Consider the following 25,472-nt stretch of genomic DNA (forward strand, 5'->3'; position numbering starts at 1 on the left):
GAATGTTGCATACTGTTACCAACACGCTCGTTTTGTACTTAAGTATAAATAGCATACTTTCGCTTCTATAGCGTAGCGACTCCGTGAAAACTAACGTGTAAAAGTAGCTGATGGTTTTTCACATGCCAACGAAACCTTTCAGCAACCCTAATCCCGTGTGTAGGCGGTTGTTTGAAATTTCCCAATTTCACACAAACGCCACCGGGAAATCATCCGCTTTTCTAGCACCGAAACCTTATCAGAGAATGCAGCGGCTGCGAAATTGCGGTACGTGCACCCATTCACACGGTTTCTATGAGCTAACCTGACTCTAAAACGAGGCAATGGACTCTTTTATTTGTATTTTAGACACGCCGTGCACAAAGACTCGATGTTTTCGCAATGTATAAAGGCGGGACGAGCGTGTTTTCAAAATAAACTTCCAAGCGAAAGAACGTTGTCGTCCGCTCCCCGTCTAATCTGTGCGTGTTTATTATTATTAATTTTTTTTTTTTTTTGCTTTGTTGTTCCAACCATGGGGGTGCGGTAAACCTAGTAATTGTGCGCTCTCAGATTCGTGTTTTGTCTGCATATTTAGGTACCCGCGTCGGTCTGTTTTACACACTGATACGTGCACACAAGTGCGCATACCCGGACGCATGTGCGCACGGATATTCTATAGCGACCTCTTTCTTACAGCTACTATCATTTACAAGCTGAGACACCCCAGTTGAAAAATTTTGGTCAGCTAATACCCTTGTCAGACGACGCCCCGGAGCTCCTTTTTATTAACTATATATAATCTTTCCGCTAAAGGATATTCTGCTGAAAAGGCTGCTGTCACACGGCTTGCCAAATGCTATTTACCACCGGTATTGATTCCTTTGGGACTGGCCACACGAAGATAAAACCGAAACTAAAAATATTATTCTCAAATTTTATAATAGTTTAAAAAAAGCATTACAAGTTAATGCTTTTTTTTACGAGCAATTTTTGGAACCCAAATAATTCAAATAATGGTGAAAGGAAACATTCGCACGAGGCTTTTGTGTCATAGCCAGACACCGACCACCCCGACATTGTACTCAATTTACAGTGCAGTGGATTATTGTCTGCTTACTGAAACCTAAAAATCATTGAAAACTAGTATCGTCGCATACACTCAAAGAAATAGGGGGCGTAGAGGAGTAGACCCCTTGTCCCGAAATGTAACACCCCAAAGCAACAATTCGACGTTCAGTCCATAGACGTCGAACCGACGATGTAAACTTTCAAGAGCGGCTTGATAGTCGACCCGTACAATTTATTAAAATAACTAATGTACAAAATAAAGGCTAAAATAAGACAATCAAGTTTTTTTTTTTTTGTCCTTGCTGCAAAACCTCAGTGTTTTTTTTCTCTTTTTCTAGACTTTGATACGCACATTATCTATTTAATACGTTATATTCAACAGCTCTCAAGCGGCTCGTAAAAGTTGGTATCGCCAGCTGGACGTCAGTGGACTGAACACTCAAATGTAGTTTTGGGCTGTTACATGTGGGGCAAGGGGTGTACTCCTATATACCCCTTAATTCTAGGAGTGTAGTTAAAATCTGCAAATTATTTATATCCCAGTTTAATGCTTTATACTAGCAATACCCGAAAAAGGAGTGAGCGCACTGGTGAGTTGTTGAATAGCTCGATACGCGTGAAAAGAAAGAGGACACAGAGAGAGATAAGTTCTTTATTATGGAGATGTTGGTATTCTTTAAATGACACCGGCAACTCCATAACGAGAAAGAGAGAGAAAATATATATAAATAAGAGGAAGAACATAAAAGGAAAAGAATAAAGATAAAACACATAAAGTATAACCGTAAAAAAAAAACAAAAAAAGCAATACAAAAACTTACAAACAAATCTAATTACAATTGCGAATAAGACGACCGTTTGGGAGTCGTGCACCGATTTGCTAAATTACATACATAATCATTCCCGTTGAAATTGACGTACGTTCGCACTTAATAATCATACACGATTCTAGTGTCCTTTAGAAAGTCATGAATGATATTCATTGCTCTGTCTTGTTTTTTACGCGTCGGCCAGGGCCCCAACAACTTGGTCAGAGACAGGGGTCTATCATCTAATATTTGAAGGCGAATCTCCATCCGGCGCCTTTCATGTCGAAAGCGTTCACAGTCAAGGAGGATATGTTGTACATCTTGATATGGTTCTCCACAGTCACATCTTGGCGAATCCCGGCGTTTAATTCGAAATAAAAAGCTATTAGTAAAGGCCACTTCAAGTCTGAGTCGATGGATTAATGCGTCGTATTTTCTTTTCATCCCGGTGTGTGGCGGAAGCTCAAAATCCGGGTCGATATATGGTAGGGGAGTGTTTGCTGAAGTGTCCTTTAGCCAGCACTGCCGACAACGTAGATGGCGTAAGTGACGAAGGATGAATTTTGCATCTCCAGAGGTAAAGGATGTCGCTTCCATTGCGTCACCATCGTGAGCTTGAGCTGCCAGGCGATCAGCCTCTTCATTTCCGGCGATTTGGCAGTGGCTCGGTATCCATTGTAGCCTGACGTTATGTCCGTGGAGTCGAGCTTGTGCTAACGTGAGTTGCACCCGATATAGAATGGTCGCCTGGGAAGTACGAAGGTGCATGCCCTGTAATAACTCTAGGGATGATTTTGAGTCCGTTAGAATAACCCAGTTTGATGGTGTACCGAATGCTTCAATGAACGATGATGCTGAAAGTATTGCATGTAACTCCGCTGACGTCGAGCATGTATGTTGGGACAATCGGAAACATTTAAATGTGTCTAACATCGGGATTGAGTAAGCAGATGTTGACCCCTTGTTAGATGTTGACCCGTCTGTGTAAATATGAATGTCGTCTTTGTAGCGTGCCTCTAAATGGGAGAGGGAAATTGTCTTCGCCACCAGGGGGGCCACCCAAGATTTTGATCCAAGACCAGGAATTTCGGTCTGTATCTCCAGTGACGGAATTGTCCACGGAGGGTTGATTAGACTTGGAAGCCAATGCGCATGATGGGGTGCTGCGACGGGTAGTCCTACGAGAAGTCGGTGAAAGCTAGACTCCGTCCGTCGAAGTATCTTTTGGCACAAGGGTCGAGCATGTGAGTGCGAAGCCAGTCGAAGATAATGACGACATGTTTCTTGTTCCCGGAGAACAGGTACTGGAGGTTCCTTGGCCTCAGCAATGACAAGATCACTAGATGTTGCGCGGGAGAGTCCAAGGCATACGCGCAAACTTCGCGCAATCATGTATGTCAAGCGTTTCTCCAGTGTTGGTGAGAGGCCATGTAAAACAGGAATGGATTATGCGATAGTCTGGCGTACTAGAGCTGTATGCAATAGCAGTAGTCCATCAGTCGAGCCTCCCCATCTGGCACCTGCCACATGTCTAAGAACGTTAATGACTCTGTTGATTTTTTCCTCAAGCATGTTAATATACCTTGACCATGTGAGGGAGCAGTCCAGCGTAACTCCAAGAAAACGATGCCACTTCACCTTTTCAATATGTTGTCCTTGAAGTGTCAATTTAAAATTCTTAAGGTGCTTTCTAGTAAATGGAAGAAATGCAGATTTTTGAACTGAAATGTCCATGCCCCTTTCACGAAGATAACTGTATGTGTCATTAAGGCCATACTGCAGTTGTTCTTGTAGTTTGGTCTCAGAAGACCCAGACACCCATATACAGATATCATCAGCGTAGATGGACACATTCAGTGGTGAAGGAAGTTGACTTGGCAGTTCAGCCATGACTACATTGAATAAGGTGGGGCTTAACACGCTGCCTTGTGGCACACCGTGGTGCAGTTCATGTTGTTTGCTATTTCCCTCACTCGTGCTTACAAATATCTTCCTGTGCATGAGAAAGTTTCGTATACAGCGGATCATACGGCCTCGTATCTTAAGCCGTAGAAGTCCACGGAGAACATGTTCGTGACTCACGGTGTCAAAAGCACGATGCACGTCTAGAAATACAGCGATCGTCATATTTCCGGATGCCCGTTCATGTTCAATAATTGTTACAAGATCTAAGACTGAGTCTATAGTGCATCGTCGAGGTCGAAATCCGGTTAATTGTTCCGGTAATACATCGGTTGTTTCCATCCACCATTGTAGACGTGATTGAATCATCTTTTCGAAGATTTTTCCTACACAGCTTGTCAGACTGACTGGGCGAAATGATCCCAGCTCTTTCGGTGTTTTTCCCGACTTCAGTAATGGAATTATCTTCGCTAGTTTCCATGAAGCTGGGAAGGTTTCTCTGCTCCACACATCATTGTAAATATCAAGTAGGCTGCGCAGTGTTCCCGGCCCGAGATTTGTAAGTGCTTCATAACGAATGTGATCATGCCCAGGGGCTGTATGCTTACGAATCGTTCGTAACGCCTCATTAAGTTCATGAATGGTGAAATTATAGTCGAGTTGCCAGTGCTGGGAATGAATTTGTTGAGCAACGTCTTTCAGTGCAGCTTCACGAGAGGCACAATATTCTGGTGATAACATTGCCACACCTGGTTGAGATAGAGAAACACAAAACTCATCAGCCACTATCACTTCGGATGTTCCTCGTGAAAGTGCCAGTGCCCGAAATGGACGTTGTTGCGTAACAGGGGACCTAAGCGAACGCAATATGTTCCATACCATCTTAATTTGGGTGAAAGGAGAAAATCTGGCACATAGCTTTCTCCAATGACGCTTAGCCAGCTTTTGTAGCTGTCGGCGCATTTGAGTATGGAGGTGTTGAGCCTCGCGATAGTCTTCGATTCTCCCAGATCTCCGATACCTTCTTTCAGCTTTGCGTCTTATAGCCCGCAGTCTTTCATATTCGCCATTTACACAACCACGTCAGCCAACGCCTGAAAAATGAATACTAAGGTCAGTCCTTCGAAGTTCTAACTCCAGGGAGACGAAATGATACGCCAGCTCGCCTCCAGTGCTGCTAGCGCCTTGTGTCCAAATTTCTTCCTTTGTGGTAAAGGACGCTAGCGAGGTCCTTCCCCGAAAAGGACGTTTTAGGGAAGGGATGTCAAAATCTACCTTTGCGCGTATTTTGTTCGTGTTGACGAAGCTTTTCGAACATTGGTAGTATGGGGCATAAAAAGCTACGAAAACCGACTTGACGGCGCGATGCCAATGTGTTCTGACGGGCATGTTGGACTGTCCTTTATTGGTATAGTGCATAGACCACCCTCTGACGGCGCTCGGGAAAAAGTCGCATTGTCTAACGTTCAATGACTGTATATAAAAGAACCTTCCGCGCACCAGGGCAAAAACAAACAAACGAACAAAGAAACCAATTGAAGTAAAGTTACTATCAGAAAAACAAAAACGATTTGTGAAGAAACACAGAGCTAGATGTACGTGCCGGTCCAACTTTCCCCGTGCGCAAAGACAAATCCATATCGATCGCGGGTTACTTTCTGTTCCATAGGACCGCCCAATTTCGGCAGCAAAGCAAACTGATCTCGTCTCACTCGCCATTTTGGTCTGGGCGTGTTTGGTCGGAGGCAGACGGTCGAGTCATCAGGGCTTCGCGTGATCGAGAAACCCGGGGGCGGTGTTCCCAGCTCCTCCGTCGTTCCCATTCGACGTCGCCTGCCGGTCTACGGCGGGAGCTTCCCGCTCGCCGGATGACCCGCAAACGAGCGCCTGGCGGGACACGGGTCCATCATGGACACCGCCGCCCCTACGCCGTCCCGGAAGAGAACCGAACCGCCTCGCATGTGTCCGCCTTTGTTCTGGCTTGCCAGACGGCCCAACTCGGGCGAGGTCTGTGTGCACTCGTCGAGCGTGTTCTCCGCGCAGTTACCCCGGCCAGAACTCCGGAGAAGTGCGATGTTCAGCTGAACGTTGCACGCTGAACGTCTTTCGTTGGCATGTTTAGCGACCGATCCCTTCAGCCGATTTCGCAGCCGTTTAGGAACCACTGAACGCTCAAGAACACGTTCACGCTTCTTGATTAGCTTTCTTACATCCTATTGGCTGCGATTATCAGATTCTTGTGACCCTCAACGCCCCGCGTCTTCCAGCCGATTTTTTTTTTCAAATGACGGCGTCAGCTCTGAAGAAAGGTTTGGATTTGGGCTAGTTGGTTGAACATGTTTAGGGGTTAAAAGCGCTAAAAACGACGGACGAGTAGGAGAGACACAGCACAGAGCGCTGTGGTGTGTGACTCTTCTCCTCGTCCGTCGTTTTTAGCGCTTTTAACCCCTAAACATCTCTAGGCTTAAAGACCGACGTACAAACCTGGGTTTTCTGCAGGGAAGATAATCCTCGAAGCGCTCCCCTCTTCTGAGCTGCGAGGGGGGTCGAGTTGGGCAAGTGAAAAAGTGGAGAGGATAGGGGAGAGGAGGAGGCTGGGAAAAAATGGAAAGCGCCAAGAGTACGTCGGCCTCTCAACGCCCTCTCGAATAGATAAAGGAAAGTCGTTGTTCGCGCTTTTTATGAACTCTACTAGCCTGTCTATTCTCCCGCATAGAAGGCGAACAGCGAATCCCTGCAATCTGCGGACTGGGCCTTAGCGAATGATGAGACTGATATCTTTTCGCGCAAATGGACCCTACGTACGAACAATACGTAAGATCACAAATGAGCGTGTCTAAACGTTAAACGCGATGAACAGAGCCCCGAGTGAGTGGACATACGTGCGGGACAACACCCAGTATCTATAGTCCTGCCCTGTTCATGTTCACCGTCCCCGGTTCCTTTTCCTTACACCATGCAGACAGGTACGCGGAGACTAATACCCGAATCACTCAGCTTATACATTATAGAGCAGACACTATGCTCGATGCAGACATGGCGAGAGAAATATTTGCGGACAGCCCTCGAGCGTGTTCCAAGCACGAATGTTTGCTTCGTACAGGTGTGCATGTCTGCGGAAAGTTTCAAGGACCAGCGGGCCAGGGCCGTCTTACGAGGAAGGATAAGGCCCGAGGCAGTGTCCTTGTACGACGTAGTAAGCCGCAATCCCTCTGCTCCGGCATCATACCAAAGACAAGGAGCAGCCACGGTGAGAGAGTTGTCTGCGGACAGGCCTCAAACATGTTCGAACATGTCTGCAAACAATTTTAGTATGAGCGACATAATAGGGCTCTCATAGCCCAAGATAGCGCCGGCAGACCATACTTGGAACGTTACGAGAATCAAGTAACAAATACCGTTACTCGTTACTGCACTTAAACTATAACCAAGTTGGTTACTCGATCATGCGGTTTAAAAGGAACGCGTTACATCCGCTTGAAAGTAACGCGTTATTTTCTCGTTACTCCGAACGCGTCGTTTTTATGAAACAGTAGCCGCTTCTAATATTCGTCGTCATTATTAGTTTCTGTCTTCTTATCGCGTTCATTTGGAGATAATCGTGGCTATACTTCCATACCTGGTGCACACCTTTTTATAGACTACATAGCACTTTCGCGTTTCGCAAATTACAGGCACCGGCTGGGGTCTCCCCTCCACGAGTAACAAAACCCCTTCGTTACTTCAACAAAAAGTACGGCAAGATATTTACGTGTTTCTTCTATCAAAAAGTAAATAGGTCGTTACTTCGTTTCCGAAACAATTAACTACGTACAGGAAACGCTTTGCCCTCAAGTCTGCTGCAGACTGCCTTTTGTGAGATAATAGTTTCAGCGCGGCTGAAAGGTTACGTGAGAATCGCGGGTGAAAGGTTTGCACTGCCGAAAATACACGAACCGCGACCCACTTTCCACGTAGAGCTGAGACCGCGAAAAGCTCGCAGTTGGTCACGTGACTCAAACGTCGGCCGGCGTCAGGTGCCTGGACTTTCCGCGGCCTTTGTCTGTCCGCGAGCGAGGTTTTCAGCGGGGCCCGGCGTCGGCGATCCCGTTCATCATCCGACGGCGGGGTGCCGGCCGGGGCCGCGACGGGCTCCGTTATCTGGGTCCGCGTTGTTTGCTCGCGGTTCGGGCACCGGTCGCTGTCCCCGCGGAAAGAGCCACGAGTCCTCCTCTCCTTCCTCCCGGCGGAGGCGCTAATCTCGGCCGCGACTCGGGACAGCATCGGCGCACAATCGAAGTCGCATCGAACGGGCGTCTTTCTGCATTGCGCTTCGTGTCGACCCAAAGGACGGTTTATTTCCCCGCTATTATCTCGTTTGCCTCGATCGTTTTATTTGCGGTCGCCGTCGCTTGACCCCGACCGCTCCTGTGGCCTCAGTTAATTGGACGTTTAAACAATTCGCCGGAACCTGGACTCTCTTCAAGCCCCATCGTTCACACATCACACCAAAGACACGCGGTTTGCCGCAGACACGAAGACATATGCGAACATGCCTGAAGCATGTTCGAGGCAGCTTTGCTTCATATTGCCGCGCGTGTCGCCGAGCAAGCGCGTACGTGGCCGAATGGTTACTGCGCGTGGCTGTCGCGCGGAGGTACGAGGTTCGAATGCAGGGAGCGGATTGCTCTTTTGTTTATTCTTTCAACTGGGCGTTCTCGTAAGTTCGAGAACATTGTCGTCTGATCGAGTTACGAATGTTCTACACACCGAAAGTCCTACGCCGAGTATTCCGAAAACCCACGCGGGTACAAAAGGTGCTCCGCGTGGCGGTTCGGACTCCGGAGTCAGTCTCGCCCCAGCGCTCGATATCCTGCTGTTACGCCGACCTCGACGCCCGCAATGCTCTGTTATCTTCTATTTCTTTTTTTCTTTTGGGCAAAAGTTCTCCCAATAAACGTTTATTTCTTCCTGTTTCTTTATAGTCTCTTTGGTCACCACCCGTGGCCATATGCTTGGAACATGTCTGCAAATAATGACCAATAATATGTGACCGTCACCCGAGGAAGAGAAAGTGTCTGCAGAGGTTGACCGCAACTTCAATGCTCGTAGAATGCCCCGCAATGCGTGGCCAATCACTGCTCTTCTTCTCATACCACCGAGGAGGGAGGCCGGCATCGCGACCCCAATAGACAGGCAATCTCATTAAAGCCCGGTATAGATCGGCCCCTCTAATTGGTCGAACGATTGGGAGAAAAATTATGCGAGCTTCGTCGTGCTGCCAAAGAACAAAGAGAAAAGAATGTGTCCCGCCCAAACTACGGGCACTTATTATGTTTTATTTTTAAATCCGTTCTTATTACTTTTATTTATAAAGTTTTAGTTCGCGGTTCTTGCAGGAAACCTTAATTACGCTTGTCTATGACTTTCATTCGTGACGATTTTGTTTTAGAAAATAACACACAAAACACATTCCGCCTTCAAAGAATTTGTTGCTCCGAGTGCTGCGCTCTGTCTGCTCCGTTCCATGGGCGCCGCCATGTTTGCTTATGCTAACTCCATGACATAGTAAAAGGATCTACGCTTTTTGCGAGACTCCCTTTTCTTTAAAAAAAAACAAAAAAACCTTCACACATATCGTAGTGCAAGAACGTCAGAAACGCATAGTCACGAAGCTTCAAGAGTAAAATCTCGTTTTATGCGAGATTTATGCGCAAGAGCCCGCGTTTCAGATGATTGCGTCCCATTTTTAACAGTATCGTGACCCCCAGACAGATTATAATATATTCATATCCCAACTGACCATCCATCTGCATTTGCACTAATAGCAAAGTCAACTCGTGTTTATAGAAATGTTTTATTTGGGTATTTTTCTGTTTCATCAGCTGTTTTTCCCTAAGAATGTTTTAAATGTTTTTTTTTCCTGTTTTTTGCTGCTTTGTATAACAATGTTTTCCAGCATGTAACCCACTATTTTGTTTGTTCCTTTATATAATGTTTCTTCAGCAGTTACTCCCATCTTGTGTAATGACAGCAATGGCCTTCAAGGTTTAATAAATGATGATGATGATGATGGTGATGATTTTTATCGCTGGGGGCTACGATTTGGAACACTGGACTCGGAAATCTTTTCGTGTACTATCTAATCGAGTATCTCCCCTATACTAACGGAGAGCATAGAAATCGCAGGGCGTGACTTGGTAAGCTTTACGCATCTTGTTTCAGGATTCGCTCTTGCGCGTTCTTAGTGGCCTGAATCTCAGAGGCTGCGAGGCGACAATCAAATGTGTCGCGACGCCCTTCGTTCCTTTAGTAATCAATTACTCCAGAATCCACAAGAGTGGTCCCAATTCGCTGACCACAAAATAAAAGCCTTTCTGGGGTATTTTATCGAAACCTCCGAATCCCTAAATCCGGTCGAGCGTTTCTGGCGACTCACCGAAACCATTTTTTTTCCTCGCCGAGGTTGTGTGCATATACAGTGAAGCCTCTGTTCAAATTTTTGTTTGATATCTGATGGCTCGCATTGTGCGCCCATTTATGTCACCCAGACGAGATCACATGCATAAGCGTGTACAAATGTTATATCGGTTATAATTCGATGACTTCCTAAAGTCACCCAACTACAGCGGCTCTTTTTGGACTCTTTCCTCGATGGCTGTGCGCGGGACGTTTTCTTAATTCCGCTTTCGCCGGTTCGTGTTTTATTTGTGACACGTTTCGTTGTCCCTGACGACCCGAGTGGACGGGTGGCCCCATGCTCCCGCCGATCGAACGTCTGCCCAGAGCGTTCATTGAATCGGGCGGTTCGCCCAAGTACTTTGAGCAGCGTATTGAGGCTATTCATAAAAAAAAATTTTGCGTTTGAGTGTCCCTTGGGCCGAGCGATTACAAGGATGTACTTAATGAATCCTTGGCTGCACTTTCCACAGCAGACATTGAGTGGACGAAAACTTCCAAGTTTAACTTTCAAGCAAATGTGAAGTTATGCAAGGACTCGTGCTGCTCTCCATAGCATGATAACATTTGGAGGCGTGTAGAAGTGTGTAGAAGTAAAAACATAATACAAAGAAAATAAGCTAACGTTGTAACTGGCGACAATTTTTAATTAAGCTTGTTACTTCCTATTGGATGAAGCCTTTCAATTCACAAAATACAAAAGTCAGATTACCATGAAACTGCAGCCTTGAATGACAGATTACACAAAGTGTTGTAAGATACATAAACACCTTCTTAAGCATAAGCATCGATACTTCGTGCAAAAATTAAGCCTGAAATGTTTACGCTAAAAATGCATAGGGCAGTATAGCCAGATTAAAAATAAATACTCGCAACACATAGGCTGTCCCCACAAAAAAAAAAAAAAAAAAAGAATACACGCTAAAATATACCCGCAAAAGTCTGAAACTTGACGGATCAAGTTGTAACTACTCTCAAAAATTTTATTTTACTTGTTACATTTCTGTGCTAAAATTTCAGGTCTCAGCTCCTAGTACAAAGAAAATAAGAAAAGGAAAACAGCTTTCTACTTGTTTTTTCAACGGCGGAAAAGGGAGACGCTACCTCCGGAAAAGGTAAGACAACCCCTTCTCCGCCATTGAAACACATGCAAAAATCAGTTTTCTTTTTTTCGCAGTTGAGATAGTGCAACCAGCCTCTGCTGCGTCGCGCGATGACAGCGCAGCAGAGGTTGGTTGCACTATCTCTCCACGGGGCGCGGTGCTGCTGGGGCCGAGATGTGCTCCGATAGCAAACCGAAACTTAAAAACCGGTCGAATTTGCGCGGTTTTTCAGAAAGCCGTAAAATGCTTCGCGTGCCTTCTATTGTTCTGAAATTTGTGTATTTAGTGCTTTTTTGATGATGCTGAGCAATTTTTTAATTTAAACCATGCCCTTAAACACAATACAAAAAAGTTGATTGCGCAAAAATAATTCACAACTTAATTAACCCGGACTTCAATAATTTTCCTAAATGGGCCCCTGGACCAGGACCAAAACGCCACAAGCCTTTTTTGTTTTGATGAGTATTTTCTCTATATATATATATAATAAACGTTTGTCTTCATGCATATACTAAATCTGGCTTGGCGGAGAGTAGACTGATTAACTGTCACCATTATATGACATCATTCCACGTAATAGAAAAAAAAAAAAGGAGTGCGGAAACCGTGCGAATTTTACGGAAAGGCAAAGGCCCACGCAAACAGATGTTCCCGCATAACTGACCTTCCATAGCCTTCAATATTTAATTAAACAAATAGGACATAAAAATAGCAATTTAGCTTAGACCTGCCACTTTTATTTTCGTTGACACTTTTTGAGGACAAAGTTACAATTGCAGATTCAAAGCTAATTCATTCGGGTTACACCAGCTCATACAATTTTCGGGGACGTTCTCAAATACATAGCTTTGACTGACGTAACTCGGTACCTAGAAATTGCGTCCTTTGCACATGTGGTCAACCTTCAACAGCACGTATAGCACGGTTTGCAACGCTCGCGAAAGCGACATACTTTCCACGGTATTATTTGGACCCTTAGTACCTTGGCATGGCAACCAGACTGACATCACGTGAAAACTATATAGTGCATCTATTATTTTTCGCATTTTTGTCATCTAATTTCGAAAGTCGACGCAAGCACGCAGATACTGCCGCCAATGGCCGCATTCGTAAGCGGCTGCCTTTCTGGACTCCAAACGTAATAAGAGAGCAACGTCGACGTAGGCGCGAAGCGATCACGCATATTCCACTTTAGTCTGCGATTCTCCCGTGCGGCGGCAACCGGCCTGGCAAGCAAACGACGCCGAGCCCAGCATCCTTTTTAGGAATGAGAGCGAGAGGCGGTCCACTCGATCGAACGACCTTTTAGCGAACGAAAACGCAGCCATGACGTTTTATCGAAGCACACTTTAGAAAAGGGCGGCGTTCTTATGAGCGAATGGCTCTATGACTTAATAACCTAGCCTTACGTACTTTTGGCGGCAAACCGTTGCACTGTCGAGCCCGGGAATATATTCATTTCTCCCGCGCGATAGCAAGAAGTGACCGCGAGGAGCGCGGTCTGTTCGGAAGCCTATCTGCCGCCGCCTTCAAACAACCTACAGACGCTTTTAGGCAGCTGTGCATGGGCGTCGCCATAACTGACCTTTAGTTTTTGTTCCTTATTATTACGTTCGCTTCCCTTCAGCATTACCACTGCAGGACAGGTTATTGCCACTTTAAGTGATACCGCGTCCTTTTCCCCAGCATAGGCCCTTATGGAGGCTCGTCAACGCCCGCTTCCATGGCTCGGCATCTCGGTAAGACGCGAGAAGGTCGGCTATGGCGGCTCAATCTGGCGCGCGCTGAAAGCGTCTATTCGGTAAAACGTTTTTCGCGAAAACGTTCATTCGCTCAAATGATTCCTAGTCGATAAAATGTAATTCGGTGAAACGTTATTCGCTGGTATAATATGGACCCCAGCGAGAATACCTGGGAGTTCATGCTGTCTGAAGTTGATAATAATCTCTATTTGCAGAAAGTATGACCTTGGCCTGCGTGCTAAACTACGGAGAAGTAAAAAAACGGAAACAATTGGGATTTTGAAAAAAAGCTGGAACCTTGCTTTCTGCCTTATCCCATTCTCTTGTGGTCGTCTCCATTGTTGCACAATTCTGCCCCTCCTCTACACTGCTGCTGTCAGTGCTATCCACTGTCCCCCTCTGCTCACGCTGACAGAAACCCTGTTTGATTGACTGCCGTGCCCCGTAGACCTCTACTTTTCTCCCCTCCCGTGGGGTCAGTAAGTGTTGGATACCCTCTGTCTCTCTCCCTTGCGCTTTAATGTATTCCCAAAGCCCTTTCGCCACATTCCTATCTTTTTTATATATATTTCCATCATCCACTGCACTCCTGCACTCCCAATTTTGGCCTGTATTGAAGCTGATGCTTTCCTTTTTCGCTCTTGGAAGTTCTTCCTTTTGATGTTACTTCAACTGGCAAGGCACCATTTTCTTTGCCCACCTATGCTCCCTAGATGCCTTTTGGCGCAGCGATTTGGCTGCTTTGACCTCATTATCCCACCAGATTTTCTTTTGTTTTCGTTTTTGCTTTCCTCTTCGTTTAATTCGATGCTTCTCACATTTTCTTTAAAGATTCCTGTTAAATCCTAATATGTCAATTCTCTTTCTGGTTCTTTCGATAATATATTCTCAATACTTTTAGATACCTTTTTATTTTAGCTTCACTTAGTTTCGGCTTACCTGCTCGTTCCTCATGATGCTGTTCACGGCGCCCGCTTCGCAATTGAGATATTGCTGTGGTAATTCTTGAAACATTCTTTCGTCGGATTGGTTCGTGAATCTACAAATTCGTTTTTCAAGTCTGCCCGATAAATTAGGCCCAATGAATTATATTCACAAACATTCAAAAAACGCGGGGGCTGTAGGTTTCTAAACCTTTGGGACATAGTTACTGGATGTTTCAAGCCACATTATTCGAGTCATATAGCTCGACTGAAAAAAAAATATTTTTTTACATATCATGGTGTACTTTATCACTAAAGCTTTGAACTCCACAAATATTGTACTAAAGATTGGAACGCTGAAGGTGTACGTCAACAGTTGGGGCAAGCCAGCCCACTCGGTAACACCTGGTAACACTAAGATCATGCCGCGGGCATCGTTCTGCGCAGGGAAGCCATTTGAGTCAGACAACATAACTTCCTTTTGAGGTTTTCTTTTCACGCCGCGTTTGGAATAATTATGGCTATGCATTGTTTTTAAAAGTAATTCTTGCTTCGCCTTAAATTTAGCGGCCTGTAGCGGCTTGATTCCTATTGCGGACTTTTAGTTTTCAGACGGCAACAGTCGGGAACACGCAGACATGCGTTGAAACAATGCTACCCAGAAGACAAGCCCCCCCCCCCCTCCCCCCCTACCCCCAAATATCACTAGCGCATGCAGGCAGCGCCGCGTAACTTGCGTCGGCATCACCGCTAGCGCGTCTCGCAGCGTCACACAAAACAAGTGCGACGCTAGCACCCAGACGGACGCGCCTGCCGATTCGCCGCATCTTTCGTCGAGCTTCAGCGTCGCTTGTGGATAGCACGGCGATTCAGCAACGGCAAAGTCACGCGCAGGAGATTCTTTCTTCTCGGCGGGTTTGAAGCGGTGTGCACGACGTCGCTCGATCATCGGCCACGCGGCCGGGCTGTCGGCGGCAGCGCGACTCGCGTGGCGGCGGTGTCGGGCGAGCGTGCCTTGTCTCACTTCCGCCTCCGGCTCGGAAGCGGAAGCGGGGCCAGACATCGGAAACGGGTTCTTATCGGCTCCCTTAGGCACCCCGTATCCCCTTTGGGGAGCCGACACGGCGTCCCTTGTCGCCATTAATTGCGCTCGGCCGCCGCTGGAGCCACTGCCCTCCACAGCTTTGTTTCCTTCCTTTGTTCCCTCGTTTCCTCTCATTCAAAACTACAGTCGGTGTTCTTTGCTAGGGATTCTCTCAATGTGGAGCTGAGCGAGTTCCCCCTGTTTGAATCTGGATTCGCAGATCGAGTGTTCCAACACATGTAGCTGCCAATAAGGCCGCTGCCGCACTGCTCATACGCCCTACTAAAGACACGCTGCAGACACGGTTACCGTCTGTGGGCATCCCTCAAACATGCTCGGAGCAGCTTTATATTGCCTCTCGCGGGACCAAGCAAGCAACGCTCGGTCGCGGACTTCTGGAAGGTTCGCGTTTATTCTTACTCGGAACGTAACTTTTATAACTTCATTCTGCTTTCACGCGAAAGTGCATGTTCATTCTCACCCGGAACGTTTGACGCTCGAACTTTCTGGGCCGGATTTTCGAGATAGTGACGCACACTAAATAAGGAGCTGCGCGAGACCTTGTCGAGTCAGTCTCGCTCTCGCCTGCTGTTACGCCGCCAAATCGCCTCCCGCTTTCCTGCTGTCTCGACGTTCGTTCTTTATTTTGTTTGGCACAAGTTCGCCTTAAACCTTTAGTTTCAGCTTACGTTTGTCGAGCCCTTATCTATCCGTGACAATATATAACATGTCTGCAGACAGTTGTTGTATGACCAATGGTCATACGAGAAAGGCCTGAAGGACAGGGTCTGCGGACTGCTTTTTGTACGGCGTATTGTAGCCGCGGTTCAAACATATGTGGAGATACGACGGCGGGCGCGCATTTTAGCTTTTTTGGGGGATAAAAAAAAGAAAACAAGAAAAAATAATAAAGTACAATCTATCTAGGTTTGAATGTAAAACAGCTTCGTTGTGCACCTCTGCTGCTGGAGGCGTTTATTTGGCTTAGGTCTGACTCTTGGCGGTGTTGACAGGCGGGCAAGGGTAGGATCACGAGCGTGTGTGCTCATTCTCGCAGGGCTTGGTGAACTGCGGCTCGCGGTGTCGCTGCAGCAGCCACGGCGGCAGCGGTAACGGCGGCCACGGCGGTGGGGCGTCCGTGCCTCGCTGCCCCGACGGCGTGAGCCTGGTGCGGGACGGCTGCAACTGCTGCCGCATGTGCGCCCGCCAGCAGGGTGACACCTGCGACTCGGTTCAGGTGTGCGACGCCAGGAGGCAGCTGCACTGCGTTTATCCGGACAGAAACGCCTCGCAGGGCACCTGCAAGGGTGAGCAGGGGGCTCGCTGGGGACGGCGCACCTCATTGTTTACTGCACACCATGACGTAGCACACCAGATACAAGTAAAAAGTTACAAGGTCTCGTCTCCTCCAACATGAGCTCGGTATTTGTAAGACGGTCCCCCACGGGTGCTGTTTGTAAATGGCGCCGCGCAGTTCTCTATGTGGGGCGAGGGTGTGCAGGTGTGTTTGAAGGTCACCCCTTCAGCAAGTTCTGTCCTCCTATCCTTTTTGTGAGCGCAGTGTCAGTTTTGAAAATAGCCTCGTCTTGCAAACCAGCAAAGTTACAAAGTGAGTGGTGCGACAATATTGGCTAGGGTGCCTTCACGTGGCTACGATATGTTCCGCGATCCAAAAGTAAAACGTAGTGACAAGAGGGCAATGAACAAATACAGAGCCAGCAACGGCTCGATGGCCAGCAAGCGACGAGGATCAACACTGAAGTTGGCAAGCTTCTTCTCTTGGGTGCCAAAGGTATGCGTAGAATAATCGGAGATTCGCTTGTTTTTGGTTGCTATGATTTGATACACGGTATCATAAATTTTATAGAAACAGTTCAATAACGAGAACTGGACCCAACGATGTCTGAATGCACAGCATATATTTTAGAGTGGTACTAACAGAGCCCTCCAGTGCGCAAAATTTTTGAGCCCCCCCCCCCCCCCCTCCTTTCCCCCCTCCTTTAAAAAAAAAGTCAAATCTTGGCTACGGCTGTGTGTGTGTGTGTGTGTGTGTGTGTGTGTGTATGTGTGTGTGTGTGTGTGTGTGTGTGTGTAAGGGCGGGGGTAGATATGGTGGACGCTACATATTAATTATGAAAAGGCTAGTCTGAGGTAGTGGGGTCATTCTTTTGTCATTATTTTGAAGTTTTCGGAATGCTTCAACTTCAAAGAGACAGCGATTGATTGATTGATTGATTGATTGATATTATTATTAATAACTTTAATACCATGGATTATGTGTGGGTATGCCAACTTTGCAGTTACGGTCGAGGCGTGAAGATATGTAGATAGCATAATTAATTAGCCGAGTCTTTAGACTTGGAATGGCGAATGTCCGAATGCTGGACGCTTCGCGTGTTTGCGGGGGCAGCGGTTCGAAGGTTCCCGAAGAGAACCGCTTTTCTCGGTGGGGCAGTGGTGCAGGGCCAGGCGTGCCAGGTGGAGGGCGGTGGCCAGTACAAGGACGGGGCCACGTTCAAGCTGGACTGCCGCACCCAGTGCTCCTGCCAGAACGGCACGTACGGCTGCGTGTCCCTGTGTCCCCACGAAGGGGTCCGGCCCTCGGCAGAGTGCCGCAACGCCCGCCTCGTCCGCCTCCGCGGCAACTGCTGCCGGGAGTGGCTCTGCGACCACGACCTGCTCAAGCAGCGTGCGTATCCAACTTCTCAGGCATTTCTATACCTGCTCTGGCCGAGAAAGAACAAGCTCGCTGGTGCGACACGAAGGCTGCGGAAGATGCGCGCTCGGCATTGAGGCCGCCACTATGGCAGCTTGATGTGACGTCGGTGCAAACCACGCACAAATCTCCACCTAGCCGATCTAAGAAAAACAACAAAAATATTGGAGTTTTTTTTTTTTTCTTTTTAATAAAAACACCAACAAAGTGACACTGAACTCAGTAAACCAACGCATAGGAACGGGACGTCAGAGGATCCGGGGGTCACGGGAGGTGTTGCACTCTGCGCGATATACGCGTCTAAGTTAATTTTAAATAAACGTGTTTTTTGAGGTTTTAGTTGACCCTAAAAATTGTGTTTGATTGATTCAACTTTTTTTTTTTTTTTTTTGCTAAATGACGCCAATCGGCTTAAACTGCCTTAAATATTTCACGTTTTCTGCCCTCATGGCACAAGACTGGGCAAAGTAGAGGGGGGTGTAGCACTCGGCAGTCGACTCTTAACAGGTACCGTCGAGCGGGAAAAATATTTTTTTCTTAACCAACAATATTTTTTAATTGCGATGAGAGAAATGTTTGTTTCAATGTACAGCGTCTACCACGTGTGACGTCAGGAGGGCAAAATTTTCCATCTCAATTTGGCGAGAAATTGTTTCGCTAAATTCAGCGGGAAAATTTTACTCTCGTGACGTCACACGTGATGCAGCTCAACCCGGGAAAATGTTTCCGCTAAATTTAGCGGAAATATTTTCCCCTAAATTTAGAGGGGAAATTTTCCCGCCAAGTTTAGCGAAAGAAATTCCCGCCAAATTTAAGGCGCATATTTTACCCTCGTGATGTCACACGTGACCTTCCCCTCCCCTCCCCTCTTCCTTCTCAAGAGCTGCGCTCTAATTCAGCCTTACAGAGAATTGTAAATGTTTCATTTTTTTAGAGCGCAGCTCTGAGGCGCCCGTTTCCGGCTTGAGCGGCGTCGCCGTCGCCGTAACTGCGAGTTGCATTATGGGACTTTTCCCATATTGACGTCACACGTGACGTCACGTGCGACGTCGCGAGCGTCACGATTGACGTCACAAGGGTTATGAGTGACGTCACGAGGGTCACGAGTGACGTCACCCTCGTGACATTACACGGCGCCTGAATTGTGCAGGAAATGTTTCCGCTAAAGTTAGTGCGGAAATTGTTCTGCCAAAATTTCTCTGCCAATTTCTTCCGTTAAATTTAGGGGGGGAAATTTTTCCCTAAACTTAACGGGGAATTTTTTCCGCCAAATTTAGCGGGTGAGTTTTGCCGCTAAATTTAGCGTCGGAATTTACTGGGAAATTATGACGGTAAATTCCCCTCCGAACCCTTCCCTTTTCCCCTTCAAGAGCTGTGCTCTATTCGGCATTACAGAGAATTGTAAATGTCTTTCCTTTTTACCATTGAAATATTCAGAAAAGAACATAACATTTGATTAAGATAGCGGTCAGTTCTGAAACTTTGGCATCTAGTTCGGACCGCTAGCGCTATATTTGGGCAGAGATTGAGCATTTGGCGACGCGTAGCTTATTTTTGCAAATTAAAAAAAAACCTGTATCTTTTTCTTTTTTTTTTTAGCGTTTGAGAAATGTGTTTTGATTAATCGATTCAACCGCCCTGTGTAGAATGGCATTTGATGTGAAATGTATCCGGCGCGTCTTTTCCAAACGTCGCCTAGTTGCCTCCTGCACCGCTTCTTCCCAGCGACGACACGAAGAATTTATTTATTTCAAGTTCTTCAGGCTTCTCAATGCCGCGTCTGTGACTTCCTGATGCCTCACAATCGAAACAATGAAGTAACTTTTTCTAAAGACGGGCTCACACAGCTTATAGATCATCATCAAAATACAGTCTGCATACAAATTGGAACGCGAGTCAGCGCGAGATCCGTGCTTCGAAGGCCGCATGGCAATGAGCTAGGAGAGGAAACTTGGCACGTGGCATTGGATTGCGGTGACCCGTGTTTGCAGATTGTCTTTTCTATGAGCAGTGGGATGCCGTCTTTACAATGCAATTTGGCGTCAAAACAAGGTGAACGGTACAATGGCTAAGCATATGTCTGTAACATCCGCAGCCGAGACAAAGGCATGTCACGACACATTGCCGTGAGTTGAGATGCTATTCACATGAAACATTATTGAGCTATATGTTGGGCATTTCGTGAGGCCCAGATAAAAGCGTGGCCGCGAGGCTCGACACTGATTGGTTGATGAATGGGGGAGAGGAGTGAGGCGCTCGACGTTGATTGGTTGACGGGGAGGTTATGTGACCAGAGGGGTAGGCGAGGAGGTGCTCATCCCCCGGTGCGCACTGAGGGTGAGGAGCACAACAGTATGAAAGGCTCCGGAAGATCGCCATGGGTTTATCAGCCTGATTAGCGGTAGTATTGCTTCATTCTAGGAACAACTATCAAGTGTACACATAGTACGCGTTAAGCATCTGATGAAGAGCGCCGTAAACCTAGGCGTCTGGCAACTCAGAGTATCGCTAAACACTTGTGGCGGTGAAACGTTTCGCGTATGCAACACAATTGCTTAGCAATTTGCCATAATTTGTTTTATCATTAATCTGTCTCGGCAGTACTGCGGTGTAGTTCACCAGCTCGTCTGTTTTTTTTTTTCTATTTTTTTTTGTATAGCCTTATTTACATAGTTCGATTTTACTTTCGATTTCGCAGTTGCGACGTTGCTCGCACGTCAAAAAAAAAAAAGCGTGGAAGCAGCGGTGTTCACCGCCGCACTTGCGAAATCGCAAGTAAAATCATACCATGTGAATCCGGCTTAACTTCGCACTTTCGTTTCGTATAGACCACTTTGAAAAGGGGTTCTGGCGGGTACCATCTTCAGGGTTAGTGCGTACGGCGCGTGATAGCCACCTCGGTGGCTCAGAGGCGAGAGCGTCGGCCTACGGATCCCCATGTGGCGGGTTCGAATCCCGGCCGAGGTTCCCGCAATCTGACGGAGGCTTATTGTGGAGAAGACGCCGGGTAACCGAGCTTTCGGTTGCACGTCTAAAGATCCCCAGGTGGTCGGACTGAATCCTCAGTCCTCCGCTGGGGCGTGCCAGATGCCCGTCGTTGGTTTGGCACGTAAAACTCCCAAATTTGACTTTTCGGCGCGTGACCTGCTCGCTTTCCGAAGCCAGGAAGGAACACGCGCGCGCTAGGTTGTGGAGATCAAAGTTACTAGATCGAAGTCAGTTCACAAACTCCCTAGGACGCTTTGCGCCTTTTCATGGCGTGTCCGCTCGGTGGTACTTGCTACACTAGCAGCCGTGGACAAAGGTGGCGGAACCGGTGGAACGTTAGATGTTCCGGTTCGTGGAAAAAGAGTCATTTCAAAAATGTCCTGCGTTACCCGTGGGAACGGTGCCTCTGGTCGCGCTATGATCACTATCCGTCTCAAGACTCTCAATAAAATTCGCGCTTGGCGTACAATGCACGCACATTTGACGACATCAAATGTGCGTGCAATTGTACTGGATATTTATACAACCGCGTTCGCAACCGCTTTGCGAACGCGGATCCGCTTCCAGCGTGAATGCGTGGTAAAGGCCTGTTCACACATGCAGTGGAGTGCTACAGGCATAACGCTCACCTCGCGCTGAGCGCGTTCTGAGTGGAGCGTTCACCAGCTTAGTATCGCACCGTCAAAACTGTTGCTCATGGCAGGCGATAAGTAGCCAGAAGGATTAAAGTTCCCTCGATGCATCGCCGCAGCGGTGGCATAGCCAGACTGGCTGTCTATTTTGAATGCTCGAGCGAATCCGAGTGTTTCCCTCTTCCATTGATTCGTGGTGATACTCGCAGCGCGCGCCCTGGCCCGGGCGTCGTGCGAGCGCAGGGCCAGCGAGTGGGGTCCTTGTTCCGCCACGTGCGGAGTGGGCGTCTCTTGGCGTGTCGTGAGCGACTTCCACCAGGACCGGTGCGGGACCAGGAACGAGACGAGGCTCTGCACCGTGCGCCCCTGCGGCCCGGAGACCGCCACTGCCGGGACACGCCACAGGACAAGGGTAGAGGCCCTTCCATACGCTTGTCTTATTGTATTACACCGAGCTCTTGAGATCTCCCACGAGAACACATTGGCACGCCGGCGCCATCTATGAGGTGCACCTGGATCTGCATTTCACCAGAGCGAAGGCTCTGAGGTATTTGTGCAATCAGATGTTATCTATGGTCGTTTAAAACATTTTTAAACGTTTTCGGAGCCAAAAATTAATGATACGCGGAAAACTAGGAAATATACAGAAAAGGAAAGTAGTTCCTATAATGTATGTCACCATTGTGTTCTTTCGTCGATCCCAAGAGGTTTTGAGGCGGGGGTAAGCGATCGCGAGTGTGTTGAACACCTGTTTCTCGAGTGGCCGTCTGGGCCGGCCGCTGCTGCGCTCCTTCGCTGTCCCCCTCTTCAACTCCGTCGAATTGAAACAGCGGAATCTGTAACGAGCAGTGTCCTATCCGCAAAATCCGCGCACGAACCTCGAGAAACTTTAGGTTGCTTAGCGGGTTTCTCTTTCATCGTAAGCGCAGAAGCGTAAGCTTAGCCTCGGCGCGCCATGATTTTGGACTGCAGCGACTTGCCGGGGCACCTTTCTTGACGGGAACCGACGTTGTAACCCTGTAATGGCATACTACTCTTTCCAGCCGTGGCTTAGTTTCTACATTTTTATTAATATTCTTACCCTTTGAATTTCTATACGTTCATTCTATTTGAATAACGGTTTGGTCCGACTACCACTCCTATAGTTGACAGCCGCCTTTTAGGGCTCTCTACCTGGCTATCTGCCCCGTCTTTTAAAACTCTTGTCTCCCTGTTGTTGTATTTTAGAGCGCAGCTCTTAGGGGCCCGTTTCCAGCCTGAGCGGCGTCGGCGTCGGCGTAACCGGGGGGGGGGGGGGGTCACCCCCCCAGATCACGTGACCCCCCCCCCCCCGAGATCACATGACCCCCCCCCCCCCCCGAGATCACGTGACCCCCCCCCCCCCCCCCCGAGGTCACGTGACTAACCGCAGGTGACGTGACCCCCTCAGTACCCTTCCCTACTCCTCCACAAGAGCTGCGCTCCAATTCGGCGTTACAGGGATTTGTAAACGGCTTTCATTTTTTACCTCCATCTCTTTCTTTCTCTTGAAGGCGCTGTGTTGTGGCACTCCACAACTCACTCAAGAAACGAACCCACTTAGAAGCACGCTTAAAAGGCTCCAGTAGTGCGGTACGCGTAATACGATAACAGTTTGATATAAGTTCCCATTTCGACAAATGAGAAGGGTACCGGATACCGTTCCGGAATAGTCACGCAGACTCGGGGACAGAAAGGCGCGTCCACCTCTTTTTACTAGAGGGACGGGATGGCCATTTGAAGGTGATCTCGTTCGCCCTTCCCGTCGAATAAAAACTACCGATTAAATCAAGACCGATGATTGGTACTTCATGACTTGCGGGTCGGCACACACACGCTCGTGGACTTCTCAGAGTGCGGGATCAACCCCGCTTGAAGACAAGGCTTGCGCAGGACGTCATCGTTAGCGAATCCTTGACCCGCCTCAAGCGGCAGACGCGTCCGTCTTGGCGTCGCCGCATGCTAGCGCCGTGTCCGCTGTGAGACGCTGCAAGTCACGCTGGTAGCGAAGCTGGCCCAAGGTGGCGTGGATTCATTAATGAGGACGTTTGGGAGCGGGATTCAGGCGTAGGCCTTGTCTTCTAGAAGGGTTCCCGCCGCACAAGCCGAACGGGCGTGACCCTCCTTTGTCTTCCCCGCAGAGGAACCACTTGTGCCGTGCCACGGTGCGGGCGTCCTGTCCGCAGCACTACACGGACGGCGCCAACTGCACGTCCGTCACTCAGCATACTCCCAAGTACTGCGGCAGCTGCCCCGGGAGACGCTGCTGCTTCCCGGCGCTGTCGACGACGCTCACGCTACCCTTCCACTGCTTTGAGGACGGCGCGTGGACCACGCGCACCAAGGACGTCATGTCGATCGTGCGGTGCCGCTGCAAGCCCGAGTGCTAGCCACGTGCTCACTGCCTGCCCCGTGCTACTGGACACCGTGGGGGCGGAGCAGTTCGGCTGGGTGAACTCCGGGAACATCACGTCTTCGTCGCTACTGCTCGCGCGTCGAGGAAAGACGCCCGGCATGTGCCCTGGTTGGGGGAGACCAAGGTCTTCTCCTGGTAAAGCCCCTCGGGAAACTACACATATCGAGGGAATTTACCCTTGGGATGCGAGACCGGATATGTCGGAAAGCACCGTCGCCTCGCGTTCATTTAACGCATTTTAATTTGTCATACTCTCACTCTGATTGCAGGCTTCGGTGAGGTCACACCTGCAAACAACGAGAACCGAAGAACAATGTAGATAAAGTAGTGGACTCTGGCGGCCGTGGCTGAGCTCGTTCATGCTGCGCGCGTGTCAAAGGCGAGCCAGATTACGGAGTGTGTTGTTGTTTGGCAAATGAGAAGTGTGTGCTCGCTCTGAGTGAGCGCTGTGAATAGACCCCCTCCGAAAGTAACGCGACTATTGTTAAAGGGTCTGAAGCACCGCACAATGGCGTGGTAAGCGACAGAACGAAATGTGAGATTCTGAATCTACATAAGCTAGAAATTAAGCGGCAGAAGTAAAGTATCTGCTGTTCCAACATCGGCGGTTTATTTTATGTCCGCCATTGTGCAGGGACTTCTCAGCTTCCAACAGAGGGCACACTTTCTAAAGGGGTCTATAACGCGTTCAGATATCGCGCCCAGGGAATACCGCTTGTGGAGAGATAAGTACAGACAAGAAAAAAACTCGTCCAATTCTTCTTTCTTATGTAGCACTGGGGAGCCACGGATTAATGTCGGGTGGCTCGCCAGGGCCGGTAGGAACCATTTTTGTTTAATCGCCGTAAGGCGACGCTGTTGGCAATTTACGTCTCCGCGAAATTCCGTTCAAGTGGAAGGACAAACAGTCCCTACCATAGCGCCACTTCTTGTAGCCTTCATGAAATATTTTATGATCAGTTCGCCGGGTGGTTAGCTAAAGGTCCGGTTAGCGACGGATTTGTCAGATATCATTTATTACTCCTGTAAGACGACCAATCCCCTCTCCTATGTTGAATACCACAATATAAGGACCTCACTAAATACCAACTTCGTGATTTCCGTAGAACTTTATTTTGCTATAAATATTTGACATCAACAGGCTCGGAAGTCCTGCCAAAACGGGACTACAGAAAGTTTGTTTGTAGGCAAGAGACGGCTTGTGTTTGTAAAAATAAAATGTTCTAGAGTTCACATCGAAAGAGAACAGCGACAAGCACCGTTGTATATTTGTTTCTATTGTCTACTGCCAGCCTTGAGAACTACTTTAGGACTCGGGCAATTTCAAAACATTTCCTAAATAACGCATGACTAGGCTCTAGTCTTTAAGGAGCAAGTGTCGATCTCCAGTTGATGTGATGAGTACGTAATTTTCTCTCCTTTCGTTTCTTCCCTTCTTCTGTTCTCTTTCCCATTAGACAGTATAGAGTTTAAGGTCATTCACCTGAAGCAACCTCCATTTTTTTCCAATGATCCTCGTTTTTTTTAATACAAAGAGAGCTAATTGAACTTAGGTTACACTAAAATAATAGAGACACTCAAAGACATAAAAGTCCGTGGGGCAACCCCCCATACCCTATTCTGTATGTCCGCGAAAAAGGTAGAGACACAA

At 47.9% G+C, this 25,472-nt stretch overlaps 1 protein-coding gene across 1 annotated transcript in view; it reads left to right on the top strand.

Annotated features, from left to right (window-relative positions):
* The window catches only part of LOC8033963 (CCN family member 2), a 75,365-nt gene extending 50,292 nt beyond the window's left edge, over positions 1–25,073 (top strand). Inside the window, exons 2-5 of the mRNA XM_029985101.4 lie at positions 16,109–16,358; positions 17,507–17,740; positions 21,597–21,799; positions 23,547–25,073. Coding sequence (XP_029840961.2) covers positions 16,109–16,358; positions 17,507–17,740; positions 21,597–21,799; positions 23,547–23,795 — 936 coding nt within the window. The 3' untranslated portion in view covers positions 23,796–25,073. The remainder of the gene's footprint in view (positions 1–16,108; positions 16,359–17,506; positions 17,741–21,596; positions 21,800–23,546) is intronic.
* The last annotated feature ends 399 nt before the right edge of the window (positions 25,074–25,472 follow it).

Source organism: Ixodes scapularis, unplaced genomic scaffold (genome assembly GCF_016920785.2).
Source record: "Ixodes scapularis isolate PalLabHiFi unplaced genomic scaffold, ASM1692078v2 PGA_scaffold3__209_contigs__length_174095766, whole genome shotgun sequence".
Lineage (NCBI taxonomy): Eukaryota > Metazoa > Arthropoda > Arachnida > Ixodida > Ixodidae > Ixodes > Ixodes scapularis.